This window comes from Pecten maximus, chromosome 4 (assembly GCF_902652985.1).
Source record: "Pecten maximus chromosome 4, xPecMax1.1, whole genome shotgun sequence".
NCBI lineage: Eukaryota > Metazoa > Mollusca > Bivalvia > Pectinida > Pectinidae > Pecten > Pecten maximus.
The window spans coordinates 28,648,646-28,666,973 of record NC_047018.1 but is presented as its reverse complement, the minus strand read 5'-3'; the positions used below and the strand labels follow the sequence as shown (position 1 = coordinate 28,666,973).

The window sequence follows — 18,328 nt, the reverse complement described above, 5'->3', positions numbered from 1 at the left end:
TTGTTTGATGTAGGGTTGCATATTGTTGTAAACATATTTTGTTTGAATTACTTGCCTGCTACCTGATTTGTCCGTAACCTACACATGAATGTAGTGTAGGACTGTGCACCATTTATTTATATGGTATTGCTGCATCTGGAGAATGTTGTTGTAGTAGATCACTGCATCTCATGTATTATATATTGTATGCTAAATTGCCACTGTCATTATCTGCAAATCAAAATTTGACAAAAATTTTATTTTGAACTCATTTCAGATTTTGATCCTTTCTAGATTCTGTTAGACTTGCTTTTGCTGGGAATTTAGTTCCAAACTTATTTCTCTATTAGGCTTTTGATCGCCATTAGACATTGATGCACCTCAGCAATATTCAAATCTAAGATCTAACATAGTAAATACTGATGCTGAATTGACTTGATCAATGTTAAAATCATACATATCACATGTTACAGAAGTGTTATGTATTTCCAACAGGGAAGGTTAGTTGATTCCTATGACAAACTTGCCCAGGATCTAAACAATGAACTGAACTGGCTGTCAGATGTTGAACAGTTGCTAAGAGATGATCAGCCAATCAGCGATGATGCACACAAAGTTCAGGGCCAATTAGAAGCACAGAAGGTTTGTACAGTAAACTAATAAAGATCTAAACACCTCATCTTTCCTTTGGAAACAAAATATATAAATTTTTGTATTTAACCTTTTTACAGGACAAATGTACAAAATGAAGCAATGAGGTAACAAATCATTTTGGCAAGTTAAGATCTGGAAACTAATATGCTGTCAGGTAGTTACTAGATTATCTCCCTTTGTAGACTCTCCATGATGATATCCAGAAGCACCAACAGCCGATCCTGTCCCTTGTCTACCAGACAGAACAGCTCCTAGAGAACCACCAGGAGGAGCTGACTCCCGAACAGGTTACCGAGGTCCAACAGCTAGCAACCAGTCTAAAGTCCACATTTGGCAAGGTCAGCCACCATCTTGGTTTTCTTCTATATTCAATCATTGTTTTGATTCTTACCAGAAAACAAGTCGGCTCAATTTTTGCTTAAAGTTTGTTTTATCGACATATTGTTAATATCACATTTGTTTTATCATAAATGTTCACTTAATGTTGATTGACGTTCACTTTTAAACATACAAGTAAAAGTGGTGATATAAGTAATCAATTCAAAGTTAACACTGAAACTCTCTTTTAAATAATGCCACTTTACTGAAATGTAATTATTATAGAAGCTTTGAATTGCTTGGCAATTTTTAGGCCATTTTTTGTTTTTGTATTTTTTATCTTCCTGAAACCCTCATCACTGAATTCTTCTAGGTCCAGAAAACCGCTGATGCAAGGGTGAAGCATTTGACCACTGCCACTAATGAAGTCACTAAATTTGAGGAGGAGCAAACTAAGTTTAATACCTGGCTGAGTGAGACCAATGATGAACTGACCAAACACCAGAAAGAGGTTACCAACCTTGACCATCTGAAACATATCAAGGAACAGCAAAAGGTGAGGAGAATGTCATCAACATCTTAGACAAAAGACTATTGTTTATGCACAATAAGGCAAAGTGATTTGCAATGAGGAAAACAATTGTGAAAATTCTAGTGTTGACAGTGTACTCTTTGACCTTTACCTGTAATACCCAAAGGGAAATCAAAAAAGCCTTTCTGTAAACTGTGTTTTTACTTGGTGAAAATGAAAAAAACTGGTGTCCTAGTTTGAACTTATCTTGATTGACATACCACAATGAGTGTCGATGAACTTGACATCCTTAAACATTTGATTATTGAACCATTAACCACTTATGCCCTTGTTTCCATGACAACAGGATATGCTGAATGACATCATCTCCCACCAGGCAGACCTCAGGTTCATGTCCATGGCTGTACAGAAATACATGGAGGAGGCCAAGGTTTGTTAACCTTTTTATATGACTAATATACAGGGTTCTGATGAACAGGCAGCTCTGATAGTGCAAATACAGAATTTGATTTAAAAGTTTTGTTAATGTTTACTCTATTTATCTTCAAATAAGTCCCTACCCTCCAATAAGTCCCAAATAAGTCCCTACCCTCCAATAAGTCCCTACCCTCCAATAAGTCCCAAATAAGTCCCTACCCTCCAATAAGTCCCAAATAAGTCCCTACCCTCCAATAAGTCCCAAATAAGTCCCGACCCTCCAATAAGTCCCAAATAAGTCCCTACCCTCCAATAAGTCCCAAATAAGTCCCTACCCTCCAATAAGTCCCATTCTTCATTTATGCAGAATCAGCAATTTTGAAACGGTAAGCTAAGTGTGGTTCACAAGAAAGTCCTCCTCAAACTTTAAGACTAAATGTTTACAATAGAGGGGATTTGATAATACGTATTAAGTTACCTTATTAAAATACCTAAATTGATTACTTCCAGCTCCACAAGCTAGAGGTTGATGCCTTCAAGGCCAACCGACGAAAGACCAATCGCCTTAGCTGGCTTGGAATGGAGGGCATGGAGGCAGAGCAAGTTGGTGACAAATTGAAGGTGGCGACCACTCGATATGAAGACTTGAAGTCTAAATGTGCTCTGTTTGGAGACAAAATTGGATCACTGTCCACCAAACAACGGAATTTCAACGAGAGCACATTTAAACTACTGACATGGCTAACAGATATCGAAGAGAAATTATCTACATCTAAACAAGAGTCTGCAACCACTGACCCTGAGGTTTTGGGACAACAGCTTGGACTAATGCGCTCCGCCAGCAGTGATGCAATCGCACATGGCGTACAGTTAGATGATTTAGAGAAGTCATCACATGATTTGATTGACATGCTGAAAGATCTGGCTGTTGATGTAGACCACATACACAAGTTAGAGGATATTGTAGACGATATCTCTGGTCGACACAAGGAAGTGCTGGGTGAGGTTAATGAAAGGTCAAACAGCCTCCAGATGGCATTGACAAAGTCCCAGGATGTTGAAGATGCCCTAGACAACTTGTTGTCATGGGTACGTGATACAGACAAAACACTGTCCACACAAAAGCCTGTCAGCCTTATGAGGGATAGACTTAGTGAGCAATACCAAGAACTTAAAACAATAAGTGCAGATGTGGAAAGTCATAAGCCAAGCTTAGATTCTGTTAGACACGAAGCCAATGAACTGATCAAAACATGTGAACTAGATATGGCAAAATCTCTTGAGTCTAAACTTGGAGACCTCGCCAACCGATTTGGAGGTGTCCAGTCTAAGTGTAAGGCACGAGCCAAGGATATTGAAGAAATCTCAGAAACCCTCGGGCATTTCCAGGACACTCTGGAACACTGTAATGTATGGCTGGGCTCCAAGATAAAAAATCTTGAGGACAAAGACTTTAACAAAAAGACTGGTGATGAAATGAAAGACAAAGTAGATGGTATGGCTATTGAGAAAAAGAGGAAAGAAGAAATTGTGGAAGAATTGAAGCAGCTTGGACAGGCTCTTGTTGAAGATCAACGCACAGGTGAGGTCAGCGAGTTGAAGGAAAAGTTGTCAGAACTGTGTCGAGATTGGGAGGACTTTAATGAACTGCTTTCTGAGCGAGAACAAGAGGCACAGGAGAAGGAGAGGCAGTCAGACGAGTACAGTAACATGAGGAAGGCCGTGGTGGACTGGCTGACAACCATGGAGGGCAAGGTTGATGCTTTCGAGCCAGTCGCTGTTGATGTGGAGGTGGCAGCTGTTCAGATAGAGGAATTACAGGTGAGTCTGTTAACAATAAGAGAATTACAGGTGAGTCTGTTAACAGTAAGAGAATTACAGGTGAGTCTGTTAACAGTAAGAGAATTACAGGTGAGTCCTTTAACAATATGTGTATGTCCTAATAACCTTTAATGTGACATCAGCAAACAATTGTTATATTGTCTACATCTTCTATAATTTAATTTTACTTTGCCATGTGACTTTGAAAAAAACTAATGTTATGAGAATATGATATAATTGATCTTAATCAGAAACTTTCTAAAATGTGTTAAATTTCATACCACTAGTTTATTTGATGAGATATCTTTACATTGAATTCTCAGTGATTACATCACATTATAACTAAATTTACATTACAGCCCATGCTACAGAACTATCAGGAATTCACAGACACAATTGATGAGGCCAATGACCTTGGATGTGCTTTTGATGCCCTTCAGAATGCTGACCAGCGACCAAGCAGTCCATTCAGGAAAATCATGCGTGAGTTTTCAGTCCCGTAACTTACTTGTTGATGCTTTCATAACAATGACATGTTTGGTAGACTGGTATCATCGAAAAATATGATACATGTATATTTTATATTGGATATACTTTGAGATATGTACAGAGAACAAAGTATTTACAGAAATTTCACATAATTTCCAGGTGGTCGCAGATTGCCAAGTCTGATGTCACCTCGTCTACGAAGTCCTTCACCAACATTCCCACCACCATCTCCCACAACAATGCTGAGCCCGATGTCAAGTGAGTCTGGAATCAGCAGCAAAAAGAGCTCTTCTGATAACCTACTAGTGGAAGGTGAGTGAACATGGTCTGATATCTTATATCGTCTGATGTAGAGTCTGACTCATTATTGTTCCTGTAACCATGGTATCGTCTGACTCATTATTGTTCCTGTAACCATGGTATCGTCTGATGTAGTCTGACTCATTATTGTTCCTGTAACCATGGTATCGTCTGAGGTAGTGTCCGACTCATTATTGTTCCTGTAACCATGGTATCGTCTGACTCATTATTGTTCCTGTAACCATGGTATCGTCTGATGTAGTCTGACTCATTATTGTTCCTGTAACCATTGTCTGAGGTAGTGTCTGACTCATCATTGTTCCTGTAACCATGGTATCGTCTGATGTAGTCTGACTCATTATTGTTCCTGTAACCATGGTATCATCTGATGTAGTCTGACTCATTATTGTTCCTGTAACCATGGTATCATCTGATGTAGTCTGACTCATCATTGTTCCTGTAACCATGGTATCGTCTGAGATAGAGTCTGACTCATTATTGTTCCTGTAACCATGGTATCGTCTGAGGTAGTGTCTGACTCATTATTGTTCCTGTAACCATGGTATCGTCTGAGATAGAGTCTGACTCATTATTGTCCCTGTAACCATGGTATCGTCTGAGGTAGTGTCCGACTCATTATTGTTCCTGTAACCATGGTATCGTCTGAGGTAGTGTCCGACTCATTATTGTTCCTGTAACCATAGTCTGGCTCATTATTGTTCTTGTAACCATGGTATCGTCTGACTCATTATTGTTCCTGTAACCATGGTATCGTTTGATGTAGAGTCTGACTCATTATTGTTCCTGTAACCATGGTATCGTTTGATGTAGAGTCTGACTCAATATTGTTCCTGTAACCATGGTATCGTTTGATGTAGAGGCTGACTCATTATTGTTCCTGTAACCATGGAATTGTTTATAGTGTTGATTTAAGTCTGTATCAGCTGTCATGGGGACACATGAAAGAAATGTGTTAACTGTTTTACAGATCTGACAGATATCCAACAGGAGCTCGTAGATATTAACCAGAGGTATGATCTACTCGGGGAACGCCTTGCCGATCGTCACCACGAGTTACAGAGCATGCTTGACAGCATGAAGACCTTCCTTCAAAATCTCAATGACCTCATGACCTGGGTTGACCTCAAGGACCTTGACGTCCACCTGGCAGCATCACTGCCCACAAGTGAAAGAGAGGCTAAGAAACAACTTAAGGAACATGAGGTATGTAAATGTTTGAAAAGTTTTAAAAATAACTGGAAATCTTTTCAAAAGAGCTTTATTAGTTCTTGTACTGAAAATTATGATGGACAAATATACTGTATACATTTTTGAAAAGTTTTGATTTTTTGAGGAATTGACTTTACATGTATTATGTGATTAGGAGTTTCACAAGGAGCTTCTAGACAAGGAAGGACTAGTAGAGGACATTCGTGCCAAGGCCCAGGACCTAATGAAGACCAAGAAAGGCATCCCTGGTACCGACGTCGTACAGCAACAACTGGCAGAGCTGGGTAAGGGACATAACTCTACTCACATTACCATTGGAAAGAAGGAGATTCATTTTGAAAAGAAAACATTTTGGGCAGAATTTTCACTCAGTCACTCCTTTATGAAACATTGAAATGAAGTATATTTGGTGGTATCAGTTTTGATAATGTCATTCCGAAATTTGAATACATATTTAAGAGATACTTTGGTGGTTATAAGAATTTTTTGGAACAAGTTATTTTCAATCACATGGATGTTACAGAGGACAAGTGGTTGGATCTGAAAGTTGAATCTGAGCAGCGCAGGAAATCGCTGGACGACATGGTTACTGACCTTCGGGCTTTCAAGGATGCTGGTGTCCATCTCCAGAAGTGGGTTGCACAGAAGGAGAAGATGGTTGGTGTCCTGGGTCCTGTAGCAACTAGCCCTGCCCTGATACAGAACCAGCAGCAGCAGGTCAAGGTCAGTACAAGGTCAAGGACACTTGAATTCCTCAAATGGCTAGAAACATATAACATTCACATCATATTTTTGATTTCTCATGTTTTTAACTCTTCAAGGCAAAAATCTACCCGCTGTATCATTTGGTTAAATTTCAGGAATAGCTCCATTTGCATTAAACTTGTATGGGGATGGATATGTTTGACAAACAATTTTATGATATGAAGAAATATTACAATAAATATTTCTAAATAACAATTTCATCAGGTAACTTCAAATTCAATAGAGTAAATAAAAGGAGACCTATTTGTTTAATGATTTAAACCGATGATGGACCAAGAAACAATACAGAAACAAAGATTTATTTTATTACTTACTTTTTCTTTGATAACAGTTACTTCAGGAGGAGATTCATGGCCAGGAACCTCTATACGAGACATTCATCAGATCTGGTCACTCCATACTGGACAAGTGTGAGCCTGAGGGCAAGGACTCCTCGCACATAAGTCAAAAAATGGATGTCATCAGTAAGGGCTGGGATCGAATCGGGACTCGACTACGGGACCGAGCTCAGAGCCTCACAGCAGTCGAGGGGTTGAGTGGGGAGCTGGAACTCACACTACAGACGGTCGGTGACTGGATCGCAGATATCTCCACAAGGCTAGAGAAAGTCGAGCCAGGGGCAGTTAGTCCGATGGAACACAGAGCACAGATGGACTTCTTACAGGTATAACCGGGGGCGGATTATTGGTCAGTTATATATAGAATACATTCAATTACTACAGAAAATTGTAATAACTACATGTTTATTCAGAAAAAAAAACTCTGAATGGTTGATTTATAACTAGGGCATGACTTATAGTCTTATTATTGTGAGTTGATCAACATGATTAAATATTCCCTGATATTTTGATAATTATGACAATGCTATTATATTGATGTGTTAATGAATTATACTCACAATTAATCATTTCTAAAAAAACATGTACATGCCTTGATAAGTTTGATTTTACCCTCACAGTCCCTGGAAGCAGAGGTTGTGCAACAGAAGCCCATGATAGAGAAAGCCAAGGAATTATCCAAGAAGGTCGCAGAGAATACCAAAGACCCAAGTACCAAGGTCGAACTGAAAAACAAGCTATCCGCTGTAGAGAAGCCACTCCAGGAGATTGAGAAGAAACTAGGTAAATTTTGGTTTACAAACTAAATTATGTCACAGGACAATGAGTGTGTGTCATGTCCAAGGTTGTCTTACAAGTGATGGATATTTATCCTGGTAGAATTTAAGTTTAAATGCTTTATCGTTAAACTAAGTTTGGAAATCTTGGAATATATATGTTATATGATGTCGACTTGAAGAAGTATGTATATCTGAACTTGAGAGTTTTTTTATTCCAGCTGGTAAGAAACTGGAAGTAGAACAGGCCAGTCAAGAGGGGCAACATTTCCAGGCCACATGTACAGACATTCTCGACTGGATGGCAGAGACAAAAGAGAGGCTAAAGGAGCAGCCACCGATCTCTGGCAGTGAGGGAATTCTCAAGGAACAAGCCCTTCAACAGTCGGTAAGTTCAATCCTGCCATGCTTATTGTTAAAAAAGTTAACTTCATATACTTTTAACTTTTCATTAAATCTTTAGTTATGAATAAGGTAATAACTTAACATAGGACATTGCAATCCTAAAAAAAGACAGACAACAAAAATTATCTTTATATGAAAGAAAGTGTGATATAGCCTTTTGTTCAACAAACACATAGGTGTTCATTTACTGGGTTTCATTGTTATGTGAGTTTGTATCAACATGTATTCTGTATTTGAAGCTTACTGCCAAGGATATATCGGAACATGCCCCGGAGTACAGGGACATTCTGAAGAAAGCCCAGCAACTCCTGGCTACATACACACCCTCAGAACACGCCGACGAACTGTCCAATCGTGTGGAGGCTATCAAAGCTGATTGGGAAGAGATGAATAAACTGGCGAACCACAGAGGTCAACAGATAGATGCAAGTTTAAAGCATGCCCAGACATTCCAGGACCAAATGGATAACATGTTGGTATGGTTACAGATGAAGGAAGACCGTCTGAATGACACATCATCTAATAGTTTGGATAGGGATGGACTGGCCAAGAAACTTAAGGATGCCCAGGTAGGCTACTCTAGGTCTCCATCCGGCAATGTTTACCTGTCACAATGCCAAGGTAGGCTACTCTAGGTCTCTATCCGGCAATGTTTACCTGTCACAATGCCCAGGTAGGCTACTCTAGGTCTCCATCCGGCAATGTTTACCTGTCACAATGCCCAGGTAGGCTACTCTAGGTCTCCATCCGGCAATGTTTACCTGTCACAATGCCCAGGTAGGCTACTCTAGGTCTCCATCCGGCAATGTTTACCTGTCACAATGCCCAGGTAGGCTACTCTAGGTCTCCATCCGGCAATGTTTACCTGTCACAATGCCCAGGTAGGCTGCCCTAGGTCACCACCCCACAATGTTTTTACCTGTCACAATGCCCAGGTAGCTAGGCTACCCTAGGTTTTACCTGTCACAATGCCCAGATAGGCTACCCAAGGTCCCCATCCCATAATGTTTTTACCTGTCACAATGCCTAGGTAGACTACCCTAGGTTTTACCTGTCACAATGTCCAGGTAGGCTACCCTAGGTCTCCATCCCACAATGTTTTTACCTGTCACAATGCCCAGTTAATCGTTGGTTAAACAGGTAATACTCCAAAGACAAGTTGTTGTAGTATTCAGATGATGTATACTTCTGTGTTGAAAGTCTTTTAGGATGTTCACAAAATTTATTGGTGTGAGACACCAGATATGTATAAAATAATAGAAATTAATGATTGTCATCAAAATGTTTTACACCAGAACCTACAAGCTGACATATTGAAGAAAACACACGACCATGACATCATCAACAAGGAAGGTCACGCTCTGATGGATGTTGTTGATGCTGACCAGGACCATGTGTCAAAGAACCTCAAAGATGTCAACCAGAGATGGTCTGACCTTGGTGATGGTAAGTGACTTTTGAAGGTCAAATCTACAAATATGCTGTACATGTTCTTTAGAAAGTAAAAAAAAGTTTCTTTTTTCTTTGTGAACATTAATCCTACTTGCCAATGTTTGATTACGATCAATCCTTTTCTCCAATGTTTGTGTTGTGTTGTTGATTCAGGGGTAAGCACTCGTGTTGCTGAGTTAGAGGATCTGACACAGAAACTGGACGAGTTCCAGGATAATCTCAGGGATGTGGAGTCCTCCGTTCAAAAGAGTGAGGACCGACTGGAGGCTCACAACAAACAGGGAAGCTCTGCCCGTGACCCCAAGCATGTCGACAAAATCAAGGTATGTGTTAACTGTTAAATAGGATTGTATGGAATGTATCTCACAGGGCAAATGTTCAGACTTGCAGGAAAATGTTTTAATGAAAATTGGATACAAAATTGGATGCATGTACCATGCATATCTATTTTTAATATTTTAATGAGATGATCTCTGATATACAGCAGACTTATTATTCACGTAATGAACATGTATGATAAATAAATACCTGATTACCTCCCTTTGTTTTCCAGGCCATGCAGGAGGATGTTGAACTGATGACACCTCAGTTGGACTATGTCGAGGCTCTATTGGATGGATTCAACCTTGACAATGACAGCTGCTCCACACGACCGTTGACAGATGACCTTGAGAAGGTGAAGGACAGACATCAAGGCCTACAGGATGAGATATCATCACTGTTGTCAGATTTGGAGGCAGGGTCACAGGTTGTGTCAGAGTACCAGGTGGGTTAAAGAAATGTTGTCGATAGAGTCATACATCAATCATAAGATATCTCAATTATCCGTCATTAAAATTATTTGTGACAAGTTGTATTTATTTTTTTATGTAAGATATCACTTTAACTGTCTGTTTGAAATTCTCAGGATGAAATTCAGAAGGCTGCAGCAGAGTTGTCTGCCAGTGAAAATTTCTTTGCCAGTCTGGAACCAATCAGCCGTGATGAGTCTGCCCTCACTGGCCAGCACAGGGACCTGGAGGTGAGGCTGAATACCTCTTTAAATGGGGAGGGCTTCAAATAATCTCCTCTCTTCATTTTCTTGCGTTTGTTTCATATGATAAAAGACGCATGTACCAGTAATATGTCTGACACTATTTAATGTAATATTGAAAGAATTTGTCCCACTGATTTACAAATTAGACTTTTTCATGATTACTTTGAATTTGTAATATTTCTATTTTGTGCAGGAATTCTTGTCAAAACTTGGAGAAACGAAAGACAAATTTGAAAACCTGGAAAAGCAGAAAAAGAACCTTAAGGATTCTGGCTACATCACAGAATCAGCTGTCGGAGGCTCACCAGTAAGTAACGACAATCTGTTAGAGGCTCACCAGTAAGTAATGACAATCTGTCGGAGGCTCACCAGTAAGTAATGACAATCTGTCGGAGGCTCACCAGTAAGTAACGACAATCTGTTAGGAGGCTCACCAGTAAGTAATGACAATCTGTTAGAGGCTCACCAGTAAGTAACGACAATCTGTTAGAGGCTCACCAGTAAGTAATGACAATCTGTTAGAGGCTCACCAGTAAATAATAACAATCTGTCGGAGGCTCACCAGTAAATAATAACAATCTGTCGGAGGCTCACCAGTAAGTAATGACAATCTGTCGGAGGCTCACCAGTAAGTAACGACAATCTGTTAGAGGCTCACCAGTAAATAATAACAATCTGTCGGAGGCTCACCAGTAACTAATGACAATCTGTCGGAGGCTCACCAGTAAGTAATGACAGTTTGTCGGAGGCTCACCAGTAAGTAACTGTGGTAGGCTCACCAGTAAGTAACGAAAATTTGTCGGAGGCTCATTAGTATAACTTTAAATTTGACTTTAATACTTAACACTAAAAACAAAAAAACTTCAAACCTGTAGTTTTATTTTGTTGATTCGCTGTGAATTTAAAATGCCACCTTTATAAAAAGCCAGATTTATAAAATGCCTCCATTTTAACTTTCCTTTATCTTTGTTTTTATCAGCTGAAGTCCCTACAGAAACAGCTTGATGGTCTTAAGGACCGTGCTAAACAACGCCAAGACGAGGTGGATGCTGTGGCCAATAAAATTGAGGGAGTCAACGACAGTCTACGCCGAACACGTACAAGTCTGGACCGTGCAGCAGCAGAGCTAGATATGCATGAGCCAATCGGGACCGACCTTAAAGCTATCAAAAAACAACAGGAGGAGCTCAAGGTCAGACATAGCTGATGGGTCAATGGGGTACAGGGATACAGAAATAGCTATCAAATGGGTCAATGGGGTACAGGGATACAGAAATAGCTATCAAATGGGTCAATGGGGGGTACAGGAATACAGAAATAGCTATCAAATGGGTCAATGGGGTACAGGGATACAGAAATAGCTATCAAATGGGTCAATGGGGGGTACAGGGATACAGAAATAGCTATCAAATGGGTCAATGGGGGGTACAGGAATACAGAAATAGCTATCAAATGGGTCAATGGGGTACAGGGATACAGAAATAGCTATCAAATGGGTCAATGGGGTACAGGGATACAGAAATAGCTATCAAATGGGTCAATGGGGTACAGGGATACAGAAATAGCTATCAAATGGGTCAATGTTATGTACTAACATAAAATTGTTTGTACTCTGAATTAAGCAACTGGGTTAATTATCACAGGTTTTGTAGTGTTCATAGTTAGGTTTTGATGGATGAATCACAGTTATCTGTTGTTAAATAGTTTTGATGGATGAATCACAGTTATCTGTTGTTAAATAGTTTTGATGGATGAATCACAGTTATCTGTTGTTAAATAGTTTTGATGGATGAATCACAGTTATCTGTTGTTAAATAGTTTTGATGGATGAATCACAGTTATCTGTTGTTAAATAGTTTTGATATCTCTTGCTTTACCAATATTAACTTGTCACCATTGTAAATTGATATTCACAGAATATTTTGGCCTTGTTTGTACAGATGTTCCAGAAGTCAGTGTTGGAACCCCAACAGAAGAGAGTTGATGGAGTGTTAGCAGGAACTCAGGAGCTCATCCAGTCAGCGGCACCAGGCGTCGGCACCAGTGGACTGGAGGCTGACCTCGAAATACTGACGGACAAGTGGTCAGAACTTGGTGAAAAGGTAAACTGAGGGTTTGAATAGGGTTGATCTTTGAGAAACATATATATATAGATGTAATTATATACTACAATAGGGACCTGGACATGATACAGTTGTTACTGGGTTATTTTAGCTAGTCAATTTGGAGCTAATGATTGGGAGTTCGAGGCACGAATAAAAATAAAATTGTCTTCAGTTTTGTTTATATGTTATATAATCATACATTATGATATACAATATTGAATGCAGATGTAGAATATCTTTGTGGAGTTAATTAGTTTCAGGCATACTTGTATATCAGTCTTATACGGTAATTTGACTTGTAGGTGTCTGAGCGTGAGCGTAGCCTAGACAATGCCCTGATGCAGGCTGGGAAATTCAATGATGCCCTTGAATCACTCCTGAGCTGGTTGAAGGAAACAGAAGAGATGGTAGCCAATCAGAAGTCACCATCACCAGACTATAAAGTAATCAAGGCCCAGCTACAGGAGCAGAAATTCTTATTGAAGATGCTGGATGATCGTGAACCAAGTGTCAAATCAGCTAAACAAGTAGGCACCAACCTTCAGAAGAATGTTGACCCTCGGGAGCAAAAGGGTATTCAGAATCAGATTGCCCAACTCCAGCAACGCTACGACACACTCAAACACAATGCTGGCAACCGACTGGACACACTGGAGCAGGTGGTGGTTCTCGCAAAGGAGTTCCAGGAAACCCAGGACCCACTCGCCTCCTGGCTAGACTCAATGGAGAAGAAATTTGCATCTCTTGAACCATCTGCAATGGATACAGAGGGCATTGAGAATATTGTGTCCTCTTTACTGGTAAGATCATTACCACTGTTGGAACAGATTTTATTGTTGAAATTGAACTTTAACTATTCAACCTTAGTGGTATAGAAATAATTGTGTTGGAATTCAATCATTATAGTTGTATTAGCCACACAAAAGATTCCATCCAATTACTTGAGTTACCACAGAAACTTATGAAAATCCAACTTTATACACTGACTCTTACTGAAATGCTTGCTAAGGTCACTATTATAGATAATTGGTTTCTAAATGGTACCTTTAGAGTACCTTTAGGCATATCACATGAAAATGTAGGGGATTCCCCTTTAGACTCTATATCTACTGGGAAAATGATGTACATGAGTTTGTGCATGAGAACTTGTCTTTGTAGAATATATGGCCAATAGGATTGAAATGAATTATCATGTATATAGTAATCTACATCAATAGATATCTATATACTCACAGGATATGGAGAAGGAGATCCAGAATCGTGATGACCAGGTACGACTCCTCGCTGCACGAGGCAAGGACTTACAGAACAACTGCAAACCAAATGAGGTCAAGGCCATACAGAAGAAGATCGATGACATACAAGGTCGCTACCTTGAACTCAAAAACAAGGTCACCGACTCTGCAGAGCAGATGGAGGAGGCATTGCCCATGGCAACCAACTTCAATGAGGCACATGCCAAGTTTATTGACTGGGTTGTGAAGATCGAGCCCAGACTCCGTGCCAAGGAGGCAACTGGCCCAGAGGCAGAGGAACAAGTCCAGGTAGGTTAAGGACAGGGGGTGGCCATGGTAACTTGTGTAAGGTGAGATGAACAAAATTAATAAACAACATTATATAGATCTAATATGATAAGGTAATATTGCTTAATGTAATTGGTCAATTCCATCAAGTCTAATTAAATGTATAAGATTGATAAATGTTTCAGTTGTTCAGCAGTTGTCATTCAAATTGTTTTATCATTCTTAGGGCTTCATTGACCAACTGTTGGAAATCCAGCCTACCTTGGAAGTGCTCAGTAATGATGGTAATCAGCTCGCGGAACTTGCTCCGGGTGATGCAGGGTTAAAGGTCGAGGACATGATGAACAAAGATCTTAAGCGATTTGATGCTGTCAACGAACAAGTGCAGAAACGGTCACAGAAACTCCACTCCTCAAAACAACGGTCGTCAGAGGTGAGTTGGCTCTCAGCTGTTATATGTAAGGCGTAAAAAAAATTTCGATTTAAACTTAAAGAAGAAGCAAAGAGCTGTTTTTGTGCTGTGTTTTAACAGTTAACTTACTTGTTTACAGATTGTTGGGGACATGAATGACCTACTGGAATGGTTTGAGGATCAAGGCAAAAAGATCGTAAATGCTGCTCCAGTTAGCAGTGATCCCGATACTCTGGCCTCACAGGTCGCAGAGCAAAAGGTATGTCATGTGACCAGATTGTTTATCTTGAATATGGTAAATTAGAAAAACAGAATGGAAACAATAAATAGTCAAGACGTTTATTTTTTGAAGGGATCTTTCTCATATTTCATACGTAGGTTCCCCTTGGTGCCTAGTTATGCATATTGCGTTTTGAGACCAATCGGAAAACAACATGGCCGACAGGCAGCCATCTTGGATTTTGACAATTGAAGTTTGTTATCGCTATTTCTGAGAAAGTACTGAAGGGATCTTTCTCAAATTTCATATGACGGTTCCCCTTGGTGCCTAGTTATGCATATTGCGTTTTGAGACCAATCGGATAACAACATGGCTGACAGGCAGCCATCTTGGATTTTGACAATTGAAGTTTGTTATCACTATTTCTGAGAAAGTACTGAAGGGATCTTTCTAAAATTTCATATGTAGGTTCCCCTTGGTGCCTAGTTATGCATATTGCGATTTGAGACCAATCTGAAAACAACATGGCCGACAGGCAGCCATCTTGGATTTTGACAATTGAAGTTTGTTATCACTATTTCTGAGAAAGTACTGAAGTTCAGCTTTGTACTGAGAAATGGTGAAAAATTATCTTGAAATTGATGGAAGAATAACTGTAAGAAATATGTAGATGAACATTTATTTTTACTTTATTTTCTAGGTGATCAATGATGACATCACAAATCAGAAAGGCAAGGCCCGCGATCTCATCACTAGGGGGAGGAAACTCCTGAGGGAGAGTTCGCTGGAGGATGACCCCAGACTGCGTGAGAGAGTAGAAACCCTCAAACAGGCTGTCGATGCCATCACAAAGCTCGGCATAGATAGGTTGAGTCTGCTTGAGCAAGCTCAGCCACTGGCCAAACATTTCACTGCCACCCACCAAGATCTGCTCGACTGGTTCAGTGAAGCAGAGCCTGCACTACGTGAGCTTGAGGTCATGTCCATTGATGTTGACGAGGTCAAAAAGCAGCAGGATCGTATCAAGGTTGGTCAATACTAAAAGATATTTGGTTCAGATTCAAACATTTTCATGTTTGTAGAAGATACGAGAAACTTTATTTAATCTTGCATACATATAAACAAAGAACATTAGCTTGTGCGAGCTATTATTGCAAAATTGTGTAAAAACATTGTTAAAAGTTCAAGTTGAGTGATATTATGTTAAAGGACCTGTGTAATATATACATGTTAACTAAGGAAACAAAAATCCCTCTCTATACTGATATATTGAGTATTTCCAATAAAAAAAAAATGATAGTTTTAGTTATCAGAAGAAGGAAAACAGAAATAGTAATTGTAGTTGTTTGTGCATGAATTTCGGTGTTTACTGTTAAGGTGCTGAAACAAGATGTACAGGACCACAAACCAGTGATTGACAGGCTCAACAAAACAGGAAATGCACTCCTCAAGCTTTGTGCTGACAAAGATGGGGTCAAAGTTCAGGCTATTCTGGATGATGACAACAAGCGCCTGGATAACATTCGTAACTCCATGAAGGAGAGGTCAATGTCAATTGATGAAGCTCTGCAGCAGTCGGCTGAGGTGAGAAGGAAGATATATTCTTCATTTTGAGATGCTGACAATGAAATTGTGTGTGTCATGAATAGCTCTTCTTGGAATATTTTACTAAAATTTCCATTTGGGCTGTTCCTGGAACACATGTATGGGACGGGGGAAGGCACTTTAATAAATTACATGTGGTGGGGTTGGTTCAAATTTAAATCACATCTATGGGTTGGTGGGGTTTGAAATAAATTTATTCTGTTGTTGGGGGTTTGTGATGTGTTTGTACCATTTTTACATTAAAATTGCTTCTATACCAGGGTACCGTTCACAAAAAAGTGGATATGGAGGAGGGTCATCAAAATTGAAATTGGTTCTATAGGTGGGTCCCCTGATTTCAAAGTGCCTCCCCGCCATCCGATATGTTTTCCTTAAACAGCCCTTAGATTAATCCAACAGAGTATACACTTTATTTTCATTTTAACTTATAATAGATAAGTTATGTGTAGGAAGTAAAACCTTCAACAATACCTTTGTCTCCACAGTTCACAGACAAACTGGAGGACATGTTGGAGAATCTCACATCCACATCAGAACAGGTCCAGCATGCTGAAGCCATTTCCGCTCATGCAGAAAAGATCCGAGAACAGATTTCTGAAAACAAGGTATGGATCACTGTTAAACAGCTGTAACAAATGGAGAACCAATGAGTGAGGTATAGACAACATTAGAGATAGAATACTGTGTAGAGGTGATAAAAGGTGGAAAACAAATACACTGAATCTTAGATTAGTTATCTGTGATATTTTGTCATTTTAACTTATATGTTTTTACTACAATTTTACCTGTACTTGTTAGATTAAACAAGTCTTTATTAAATTACTGGGTATGGTATTGTACAAAAATACTACATTATTGTTCTGACAAATTCCCGTATTTCTGAACAGGGTTTGATGGATGATATGGACATGAGACAGTCTGCACTCAGGTCGGTCAAGTCAACAGCGGAGGAGCTCATCAAACAAGCCAGCAGTGACCAGGATGAGGCTGTACAAGGTATGGTACTACAGAGCTTGGTACAAGGTTTAAGAGAGCTTGGTACCAGGTTTAGGAGAGCTTGGTACCTGGTTTAGGAGAGCTTGGTACCAGGTTTAGGAGAGCTTGGTACCAGGTTTAGGAGAGCATGGTATCAGGTTTATGAGAGCTTGGTGCCAGGTTTAGGAGAGCTTGGTACCTGGTTTAGGAGAGCTTGGTATCAGGTTTAGGAGAGCTTGGTACCAGGTTTATGAGAGCTTGGTACCAGGTTTAGGAGAGCTTGGTACCAGGTTTAGGAGAGCTTGGTGCCAGGTTTAGGAGAGCTTGGTACCAGGTTTAGGAGAGCTTGGTATCAGGTTTAGGAGAGCTTGGTACCTGGTTTAGGAGAGCTTGGTATCAGGTTTAGGAAAGCTTGGTACCAGGTTTAGGAGAGCTTGGTGCCAGGTTTAGGAGAGCTTGGTACCAGGTTTAGGAGAGCTTGGTATCAGGTTTAGGAGAGCTTGGTACCAGGTTTATGAGAGCTTGGTGCCAGGTTTAGGAGAGCTTGGTGCCAGGTTTAGGAGAGCTTGGTACCAGGTTTAGGAGTTATCTATACCTTACAAAGTTACATCAGTATTTTTAAGTGGTCCCTACAGAGTTTAAAGTTTAAATTTTATAACCTTTGACCTTATGACCTATCTCTGTTAACAGATGTACAACAGAAACTTGCAGAACTGATCCAACTGTACAATGACATCAAGGGTTCCACACAGAATCGAAGCGTGGCACTCGAGGACACGCTGGAGGTGTCAGAGAAATTTTGGGATGACATCCATCATATAACCGGAGTAATGAAGGATCTTCAGGACAATATCAACTCCCAGGAACCTCCGGCCCTGGAACCCTCCATTATCAGGGAACAACAGGACTTCCTCGAGGTAACCATTTTGGATTTCATGGAGGCAATGATTAATCATGTTATAACATGTTTTGGTTA

The 18,328-nt window shown here is 39.9% G+C and overlaps 1 protein-coding gene across 4 annotated transcripts in view; it reads left to right on the top strand.

Annotated features, from left to right (window-relative positions):
• LOC117325720 (microtubule-actin cross-linking factor 1-like) overlaps positions 1 to 18,328 on the top strand; it is a 214,299-nt gene that overhangs the window by 168,759 nt on the left and 27,212 nt on the right. For all 4 annotated transcript variants that reach the window (XM_033882153.1, XM_033882152.1, XM_033882151.1 and 1 more), the window contains 30 exons: positions 475 to 621; positions 816 to 971; positions 1,325 to 1,507; positions 1,830 to 1,913; positions 2,411 to 3,721; positions 4,081 to 4,204; positions 4,370 to 4,522; positions 5,499 to 5,734; positions 5,895 to 6,024; positions 6,264 to 6,463; positions 6,837 to 7,169; positions 7,464 to 7,626; positions 7,841 to 8,007; positions 8,264 to 8,593; positions 9,320 to 9,470; positions 9,630 to 9,799; positions 10,030 to 10,242; positions 10,384 to 10,497; positions 10,706 to 10,819; positions 11,492 to 11,704; positions 12,453 to 12,614; positions 12,920 to 13,417; positions 13,853 to 14,161; positions 14,367 to 14,573; positions 14,692 to 14,811; positions 15,473 to 15,799; positions 16,150 to 16,356; positions 16,863 to 16,982; positions 17,265 to 17,373; positions 18,043 to 18,269. In XM_033882153.1, the coding sequence (XP_033738044.1) occupies positions 475 to 621; positions 816 to 971; positions 1,325 to 1,507; positions 1,830 to 1,913; positions 2,411 to 3,721; positions 4,081 to 4,204; positions 4,370 to 4,522; positions 5,499 to 5,734; positions 5,895 to 6,024; positions 6,264 to 6,463; positions 6,837 to 7,169; positions 7,464 to 7,626; positions 7,841 to 8,007; positions 8,264 to 8,593; positions 9,320 to 9,470; positions 9,630 to 9,799; positions 10,030 to 10,242; positions 10,384 to 10,497; positions 10,706 to 10,819; positions 11,492 to 11,704; positions 12,453 to 12,614; positions 12,920 to 13,417; positions 13,853 to 14,161; positions 14,367 to 14,573; positions 14,692 to 14,811; positions 15,473 to 15,799; positions 16,150 to 16,356; positions 16,863 to 16,982; positions 17,265 to 17,373; positions 18,043 to 18,269 (6,978 nt within the window). The remainder of the gene's footprint in view (positions 1 to 474; positions 622 to 815; positions 972 to 1,324; positions 1,508 to 1,829; positions 1,914 to 2,410; positions 3,722 to 4,080; positions 4,205 to 4,369; positions 4,523 to 5,498; positions 5,735 to 5,894; positions 6,025 to 6,263; positions 6,464 to 6,836; positions 7,170 to 7,463; positions 7,627 to 7,840; positions 8,008 to 8,263; positions 8,594 to 9,319; positions 9,471 to 9,629; positions 9,800 to 10,029; positions 10,243 to 10,383; positions 10,498 to 10,705; positions 10,820 to 11,491; positions 11,705 to 12,452; positions 12,615 to 12,919; positions 13,418 to 13,852; positions 14,162 to 14,366; positions 14,574 to 14,691; positions 14,812 to 15,472; positions 15,800 to 16,149; positions 16,357 to 16,862; positions 16,983 to 17,264; positions 17,374 to 18,042; positions 18,270 to 18,328) is intronic.